General features: G+C 44.5%; 1 protein-coding gene across 1 annotated transcript; it reads right to left on the bottom strand.

Annotated features, from left to right (window-relative positions):
* Positions 1 to 4,917: 4,917 nt before the first annotated feature.
* Positions 4,918 to 8,964, bottom strand: TOB1 (transducer of ERBB2, 1). Its single transcript, XM_059670584.1, has 2 exons — positions 8,678 to 8,964; positions 4,918 to 6,863 (listed from the first exon to the last, which is right to left on the bottom strand). Exon 2 carries the CDS (start codon positions 6,712 to 6,714, stop codon positions 5,689 to 5,691), a length of 1,026 nt encoding a protein of 341 aa, XP_059526567.1. The 5' UTR covers positions 6,715 to 6,863; positions 8,678 to 8,964; the 3' UTR covers positions 4,918 to 5,688.
* Positions 8,965 to 9,241: the final 277 nt, after the last annotated feature.

Genomic DNA, 9,241 nt, shown 5'->3' with positions numbered 1-9,241 from the left:
AACATGGACAAAATTCTGAACGTCATGGCTTCTAAATATGTAAGCCCCTAAGAACATGCTCCATTAATCCAATGACAACTCTTCATAGCAAGGTGTTTAGTTCCCCGAGGAATTATATTGAGATCACTATACCCATTTTGCAGATGAAGAAACTGAGCCATCTCAGTCAAATGACTTAACTTGCTTAAAGAAGAAATTAGGCCCATAATTTCAAATAGCCTCTAGACATGGGCTGCCTCCCAGCTCAATGTTTTCTTCTAAGGTATCTTAAAACTCAAATATTGAGAAATGATTAGTAGTGCTTTATTATTTACAAGTCAAATACCATTAATGACAAGACTTTTAGCCCAATCTAAACCTCCAAAAACCCAAGGGTTCATTAATATTTGATCCAATCAAATTCTAACTAATCCCAAATCTAAATAGTAAGCATCTATCTATATATATATATAAATATGAAAGCCTAAGCGACCATTACAACTGGTCAACCAAATGACCGGTTGCTATGATGCGCACTGACCACCAGGGGAAGACACTCACTGCAGGAGCTGCCCCCTGGTGGTAAGTGCACTCCCACAGCTAACCTCCCACGGTCCTTCCCCCTGGCTGGCGGCCCTGATCGGCCCAGATCAGGACTGGGCGAGACAGCCTGGATCAGCCCCGATCACTGGCCAGGCTGAGGAACTCCACCTGTGCACAAATTCGTGCACTGGGCCTCTAGTTTAGTATAACAAGATTTAATTCATAGAGAAGCTCCAGAAATTCTTCTGAGCCATTTTTTAAAATGGCTTTTTCTGGTTACTGTGAAATTTAAACATGTTCAAAACTAACAGCAACACTAAAAGGAAATGTAAGTTCACCCATAATAGCTTACATTTCACCCATAATAGCTTAAGCTTCTAAAATGTGAGTTTTTATTTAAAACTAAAATATACTTTGATTTCAAGAAAGGCTTTCAGAACCAGTTTGAAACAAGAGATAATTTGGTTTCGTTAATGTTTTAAAATAAAAGCAAAAAGACCATTTAGTACAACATCTGTACATATATAATTACAAAGGTGTGTCTTAAGATAATCCTTTTTAAAAATATGTTTTTATTGGTTTCAGATAAAGGAAGGGAGAGGAGGAGAAAGAGGGAAACATCAATGATGAGAGAGAATCACAGATTGGCTGCCTCCTGCCCACCCCCTACTGGAGACCCAGCCCACAACCAGGGCATGTGCCCTGATCAGGAATCAAACCGGTACCTCCTGGTTCATGGGTTGACACTCTACAGTGAGCCACACTGGCCGGGCTTAAGATAGTTTTTTAAAGTAACTTAAAATAAATCGTAAGTACTAGAAGCACACTTGAAAACTATTTTGGTAACTGACGTAGCCTTTCCTTATTGTGTTTATCGATAAACACAGATAAGGAATGTATGTAAAAATAGCTACAGGTCTAATGTAGACAATTTTACTTAGAAGTGATAGAGCCGTTACATCTGCAGTCCTTAGTCTGAGGGAGTCATCCTGTGGTTATAAAATTGAGAGAATTTACACAATTGAATTAAGAAAATCAACAAAATTAGAGCATTGTTAATGATTTCTAAAAATACCTCCAGATGGCCTGTGATTATAGTTTATGACCACCAGAGATATGAAGTCTCTCTCTCTCAAAACATCATAACTTCTGAGCACGGCTAAGCGCCTTCTGCCGGACTCTTCTCATTAACTCTCTCGTGGAGATTCTACAAGTCGTTTGGCTAATACATCAAAAACGGTCTTCAGCCAAGACCAGTTTGCCTCAGTGGATAGAGCGTCGGCCCGCAGACTGAAAGATCCCAGGTTCGATTCTGGTCAAGGGCATGTACCTTGGTTGCGGGCACATCCCCAGTGGGAGGTGTGCACGAGGCAGCTGGTCGATGTTTTTCTCTCATTGATGTTTCTGACTCTCTATCTCTCTCCCTTCCTCTCTGTAAAAAATCAATAAAAATATATTTTAAAAAAACGGTCTTCATTCCACTGACTTCAAATTACAATAGCAACTAATCGGAGGGAACAAAGCATAGAGTTTAAGAGCATGAACTCTGGAACCAGACGACCTAAGTTTGAGTTCCAAGTCAGCCCTGCTTCTGCGCACTAGGTTAGAAATGCAACATGGCACCTAGAGTTCATACTACATGAATAGCACATGCCCAGGTTGCGGGCTCGATCCCCAGTAGAGGGCGTGCAGGAGGCAGCCGATTGATGGTGTTTCTCATCATTGATGTTTTTCTCTTCCCCTCTCTGAAATGAATGAAAACGTATTTTTTAAAAATAAGGCTGTTTTCTGAACGGATCTTGTACTACAGATTGTTATCCTGCTTCTGATAAAAGCACGCATTCTAGTCACGTGAGGATATATCGTTGATGTGCATGCTACGCGCTTTTCTGTTTGCGTAGGGAAAGGGTGTGGAGGAAGCATTTTACTTCATTAGTTTACGTCTGTCCAGAGAGATACTTTTTTCTGTGCTGGTGACATTTTAAAATAACCTAAATCCTAAAGATTTGCTAGATTAACAAGTCTCTCAAAGGGCCAGTACATGACACCTATTTGAGAATGAACACTCACACACGTTAGAAATCTATTTAAAACCCGGGGCACCTTTAGCGTTACCTTCAGAAGCTAAGCAGCAATGTAAACACTGCCACCATCTCTAAGGGGCATTTTGACTGAAGGGGTACATTTGCCATTTAGAGGTTCAAGTTATTCTAAGAGGACTGAACAAGACACCTGACTTTAGGTAGGAAAGAGGAGCAGTAAAGGAACATTCTAAACCCAGGGCTACTTTTTAGTACCATCTTTTTCCCTCATCAATGAGCCATGCATCTATAAGGCAGTATTTTGGACACCAGGATAAGGCCTTTTCAAAGCTGCTAAATATCTAGTTATTGAAGTCAGAAAGATAGGAGAGACCGAATAAGATGTAACTCATCAACTTGTCAACCAAAACAGTCTCCACAGAGCGTCAACAATGTGATGGCAAATGGGGGAAAAAAGATTTGGAACTAAGATGTAAGCTTTTCTAAGGTGTGTTAGAAAAAACACCTTTTAAAAACCTTCCATTCCTAACGAGCATGGAAACAGAGCCGTTGTTCATTATTTAAAGAGAAAAAGCATAAAGCTCTCAAGCTCAAATCAAATGATTTTCTTAAAACCAATAAAGATAAAATTTAGTCCTTTTCAAGCGCCAAGTGAACATATGTACCAATATGAAATTTCCCTAAGATTTTTTTTTTTTTAAATCCTCACCCAAGGACATGTTTTTATTGGTTTTAAAAGAGAGAGGAAGGAAGGGAGAGAGAAACATTGATTGATCCCGCAACCTGGGCATGTGGCCTGACTGGGAATTGAACCCAAAACCTTTCGGTGAATGGAGACAACACTCCAACCAACCAAGCCACATCAGCCGGGGTGAAATTTCCCTAAGATATATTTTATTTTTTTGTCAATATACACCTCCTAAGATCTGATATTCTTACTTACATTAAGTGCTATTATTTAAAATCTAAATATATACATATATACATATTTATGTTCCAGATTGTTACAAATTCTATTGCCTATCTAGTGACCAGCTTATTCTAATTATCAGGAAAAAGTATGTTAACTTGAGCCTTTCTTCATTTGTAAGAAGGGAGTTTTCGTCCAAGTTAAGCCTATGGTAACGTCAACCAAATGTCTCCAGCAGAAAACAGTGCTTGAAGCCATTACTCGGATTGTTCTCTTGCAGCTATTCAGACTTCGTGATGTGATCACAAAAGCACATAATTGATAGTGTGGCAGGCCAGATCTGCTGCTTCCACTCGCTATCCCAATACTCCTTTGTAGCCTCATTCTGTCCACTGGAGGACAAAGGCCTCACCATGGAGCCGACAGAAAAGCTTAGCTCTGTTATTTTCAGTGCTTGTTTCCTTAAAACATTTTATTGCTCTAAACTGCTTGGGTAACAGACAAAAGGCTTTTGTAGACTGATGTCCAAAAACTCATTTGACACCAAATTTATTTCACTCGTAAGCCAGGCAGTGCTGGTTTCTTACTATAAAAGCACAGAGAACGTTTTTTTTTCTTCCCACTCAAGAAATTTTGTCACCAATACTATGTCAACACTGCACCAATGGACAATTAAACAGTTAAAGGACTCATTTAAATAGTGTCCCTCCCAAGTCATGTTTTTTTAAAAACTCCATCCTTAACAAGCCACTACAATTTGACACACATCATCAATGGCTAACCATTAAAAAACCCCAAGCCAGCGGGTTGGCTATCCAATTTGCCATAAAAAAATAAAAACAATATGCTGGGAAAATGCACACAAATGCTAATACTTAGTAACCTGTCCAATCTTGAATAGATTTAGATCATAAACTCTCCAACTTCATACAATGACTGAACTTTAAGTAAAAGGATTAGTAAACAGACCTAAATCTTTTTGTCAAGTTAGGTCAGCTGCTTTGTCCAAGCAAGTTTTATGAGCTGTTCATCTCCTATACAGAAACAGAAAACCAATCCAATGGTCTCTCTCCATATACATTTCAAATAAATCCTCTCAGATTACAGGGGAGGATTTCATTTTATCACCTTGGATGTCAGCATGACACATTTTAAAGCTTGCTGTGACTAGCTTTAGCATACTATCCCTAACAAGGGGAGACAGATAGGGACTGGAGAGAGGTGCCAAAAAAATAAGGCTGTCCCAAGCGTGGTCAGGCTATGGAGTTTCGATAGGACAACTTTTTAGGTAGCAAATGACTATCTGCTGCACTAGTAGAGCAACTGCTTTCCATCACTCCTTTGGGATTCAATGAGTCAGATCTTTCTGCACGATTAACATGTATAATGTCATTAACTCCAGAGAGAGATCTTTGGCAAAGGCTTAAAAGACCACAGAAAGCATTTTTAATTTTAAAGAATTTTAATACAAACTTAATATAAACTATTTCAGTCCCTCTTAACATGTAAGACACTGACTCAAAATACTTTTATACCATTTTTTCAAGTATTGCACAATATAGGTACAAAATTAATATTTACGATTACATTTTCTTCCATAATATATAGCAAAAATCTTTAAACCTTTAACAGAAAATACATTTTTTGAAAAAGCAAATATTCGTACATTTTAATTCCACCACTAAAGGAATATCCTGTACACAATTTTTAGAATAGTTGATGTCTTTAAGATGGATATTTTACAATTTCAGTAAAAAAAATACAACATGAAGCTGCTGCTGTCACAGATCACTGTAGTAAAAAGATATAAATGCATACCATGTCGTAGAAACAATATATATATCCTCTGATATTTTACAAACTTTGTACTAAATTAAATTATACAATTAGAAAAGACCAATAAACCCACTTATTAGTGCCAATTTTTTATAAAAAGAAAAAAATCAGCCATGTCCTTGCTATATCTTAAATACTGTAAGAGGCCATACTGTATATCTGGGAGTATGCTTTAAAATATACAGTCAGTATAAAATAACTTTGTGCTTGGTTGGCAAATGAAAAATGATGCATGTTTTATTTTTGTAACCAAGCTTGAATGTATCTTTACTATACGCTTAAAAAAAAAAAATCTCAAGGAGGTGGAAAAAAAAAACCCTCCTTGGGCCCAAGCATTTTAACTTGTACTTTTAACTTTTACGACAATTTTTTCTTCTTTTAGTTAGCCATAACTGGCTGGAATTGCTGGTTAGAATACTGCATGTTATTTAAGCTAAAATTCAAGCCATCTACAAAAGACTTCTCGTTGAGGCCTCCGTAGGCCGCAAACACGTCAAAGGCATTACTGTACTGAAGAGGACTGAGGTTAAGGGGGCTGTCACCTGGGAACATTCCATTGGTACTACTACCTTGACCCTGCATATTAGGAAAAACAAATTCCTTGGCATTAGGAGAAAGAGCAGAGGTTTTCTGCTGTTGCTGCTGCGGTGGTGGTGGCGGCGGCGGCTGGGAGGGCTGCTGTTGCTGCGGCTGCTGGCTGCCCAGGCCGAGCCCATAGAGAGAGTGCACTGAGGAAGAGATGGCTTTCTGCTTCAAGAGGTCATTCACATTCAAGCCAAGGTTGATAGGAGAAGTACGTGCCACCTTGTTGCTCCGGCCACTGTTCTTCATTTTGGTAGAGCCGAACTTGGTGGCAGCAAAAGTGGCAGTGGTGAAGGTTAAAGGCTGAGTGGACCGGGGCATGAAAGTCGGGCTTACAGCAGCAGAGTGGCCAAAGGGAGGCGATGGAGAGCTGGACACTGACGAGGCTGGGTCACTTATGGGCATAAAAACCTGCGCCTCTGGGTTAAAGCTGTTTTTGATCTCCTTATCCAACTCACATCCGTTTTCATTATTGTCATCCACATAGAGCACCTTCACTGGTCCCTTCTCGCCAATCTGGTAGGAAACCTCAAACGGGTCGATCCACACACTGAGATCCTGTGGCAGATTGCCACGAACGTCGTCAATGTCCAAACCGCTCTCCTTGGACGCCTGTTCAATCACGGGGTCCACCTTCTCCCCTATGTGTATACACCTAAACCCTGATCCTTTGTATGGCTTTTCAGGATACCAATGCCCTTCATATTTCTTCTTAAGAAGTCTTTCAAGCTCTTCACCAAAAATGTTGACACGTCTCCTGGGTAGCTTATTGTACAAATACGAAATAATAAAATTTAGTGCTACTTGGATTTCAAGCTGCATAGCTGCTATGCCACAAAGTTAGATTTGTGTTTCAACTTCCCCCACACACACCGGAGGAAACAAAAAGTGTTCAGTTTGTGGCAGAGAAACAAATTTTCATTCAAAGTGCTGGTATAGTAGGTTATCCTTCACCTTGAGAGGTCTTGTTCCTTAAAGAAAACAAAACAAAAGCAAACATGTACAAATGAGCTAAATGTTAAGTCCCACAGCCTGTTTTTACCCCCGGAATAATGTCACTTTTGAAAAAGTCTAACAGGATAGAAAGTCTGAAAAATATAATCAGCACAAAATACAGGCCTATACAGTAGAAATTGTTTATTAAACTTCAAAATATCATGGGAAAACAGGATTTACAGTTAAAACAATATTTTAACCCTATAATTGTTTTTGAATAGAGTTCTAAGAATAAAAACATGTTCGGAATATGTAGCATATTCCTTCTTTTTCTTCAATTCACACAAGAATGTTTACTGAAAACTATACTCAGAATATCCATCCACCTACATATATATATATACATATATGCCAATTTTAGAAGTTGGTAGTGTTCCTATTCACCAATTTAGAAGTGAATTCTGTGTTTCTGTTCATTTTGGATATGTATTGAAACTGCTTAAATCTCCTTTATTGTTATACATTTAGAAATTTGAGAAGTTCGGAGGCTTATTTTAATTTCCAAAGTACATTATGCTAAAATTAAAGGTACTATATACTAAATGAATTGCCATTTTAGCGACTGCTTCAAACCGAATTATCCTATACAGTTGAGGTCTTGCATATACTGAAGGGCACACAACTGCGCTTCTTCTTTGCCATATATATCTTTCTGAAAAATACCTCTTCGACAGCACATATAACAGAAGCCACACTTCATTTCAAAACTATTTATTAACCTGTCTAATGGGCAGGGTTTCTGAGTTTTATTCTGATTTTCAAAACCACCTCCCTCCCTCCCTCCCGATAAGGGAACCGCCGGGGAGTCCTGCCCGCTCAGGTCGACCTTTAAACGTGTGCTGGGTCAGCACTGGGTGGGGATAAGGAAAGATCAAGGGCAAACAGGCGATGTCGCGAAGGAGCTGTGTGTGTACCCCGAGGCTGGTTTAAAGGGACGTTTAGAAACCAAGCCGGCATGCCCCATCTGCCCAGGCACCGTGTTCGCGGTGACAAAGGGAAAGGGCTCTCTGGCTGCCCCCAAACTACACACGCTGTCCCCGCCAGGAGCCTGGGTGCCGCGGGGGCGGCCGATGACGCCTAATTGTTTGAAGGTGTGGACGAGCGCGGTGCGGGCTCGCGGAAGGTGTTTGGAAGGAGCCTGGAGGCCTGACAATTACATAAACAGCCGGTCGGGTCTCATTAGATTGCAGCTCACAGCCCTCGGAACCCAGCGGCGGCCGGAGGAGGAGGAGGAGGAGGAGGATGGGGAGGCGAAGGGTGGGGGGAGGACGGCCGCGAGAGATGGAAAGGCAGCCGCTCGGGGCCGGGCGCCGGGGCAGGTCGGGGCGCCGGCCGCCCCGGGTCAGCTGCTCCCCTCCCCCCGCGTAACCGGACCCGCCGCACTCCGCCCCCGGCCCCGAGCCTCCTGGGACCCAGCCAGAGCCTGGGGAGCACCGGCTCCGCAACACCATTTTCGGCCGCGGCGGCCACACGCCCCGAGGATCCTGAGGACCCCGGCGTTCCCCGCGAGCCCGCCGCTCCCTCCGGGCGCCCCCACCCCCAAGTCCCGTCGGCTCGCCTCGGGCTCCCCCTTCCCCGGTCACCCGGCCCAGCTGAGCGCGACGCGCCGGCCGGCCCCGCCTCCGGGCGCGCCGGGGCCCTTCGGAGCTGCCAGGGGCCGGATGTTTGGAGCCGCTCCCCTCCGCGCCGGGGCCGCGACGCCGCCGTCCCCGAGCCCCCGAGAGCCGGGTGCCCGCCGCCGCTGCACCCCTCCCCCTCCGGGCCCCGCCCGCCACCCAGGGATACTTACGGGCTGCTTCCGCCGCAGACCCGGCCGCCGGGCGGGGGAGAAGGGGCAGCGGGGCGGGGGCGCGGGAGGCTCCGCGGCGGCGAGCTGGCTGAGTGCACGACGACGTGGCCGGCGGAGGGCAGGGGCCCGGGTGCTGGCCTCGGGGGGTCGGCCCTCGGACTCGGGGTGGCGAGGACGGGGTCCAGCGAGCGCGCTCACGTCTCCACACAGCCCGGCGCCCGGCCCAGCTCCCCGCAATGCACCCACTCCGCGCCGGGCCAGAGCTTGGCTCCTTCTGCCGCGGCGCGCGCCCCACCTCTCATTTTATAGGCTCTTCCCCGCCCCCCCCAGCCCCGCCCTTCGGGGTGCGCGCGCGCCTATTGGCGTCACACAGCTCGGGGCGGTGTAACCAATCCCCGCCCTCCCGGACCCTCGCCGCGGGCTCCGCCCCTGCCCGGCCCCCCGATGCCATTGGCCAGGTCCTGCCGGCCCTGGTGCTGACGGGCAGCGAGGGCCAGGGTGGCCCAGGCCTCACCTCTCGCCCAGGGTGGCCAATGAACCGACGATATGGAGTATCGTGGGCGG

The sequence above is a fragment of the Myotis daubentonii genome, chromosome 16 (assembly GCF_963259705.1).
Source record: "Myotis daubentonii chromosome 16, mMyoDau2.1, whole genome shotgun sequence".
NCBI classification, from domain to species: domain Eukaryota; kingdom Metazoa; phylum Chordata; class Mammalia; order Chiroptera; family Vespertilionidae; genus Myotis; species Myotis daubentonii.
This window is presented reverse-complemented; position numbering and strand designations above follow the sequence as displayed.

Bases quoted from the DNA above. Each gene is read 5' to 3' on its own strand.
- TOB1 (XM_059670584.1), bottom strand. From the start codon at position 6,714: ATGCAGCTTGAAATCCAAGTAGCACTAAATTTTATTATTTCGTATTTG.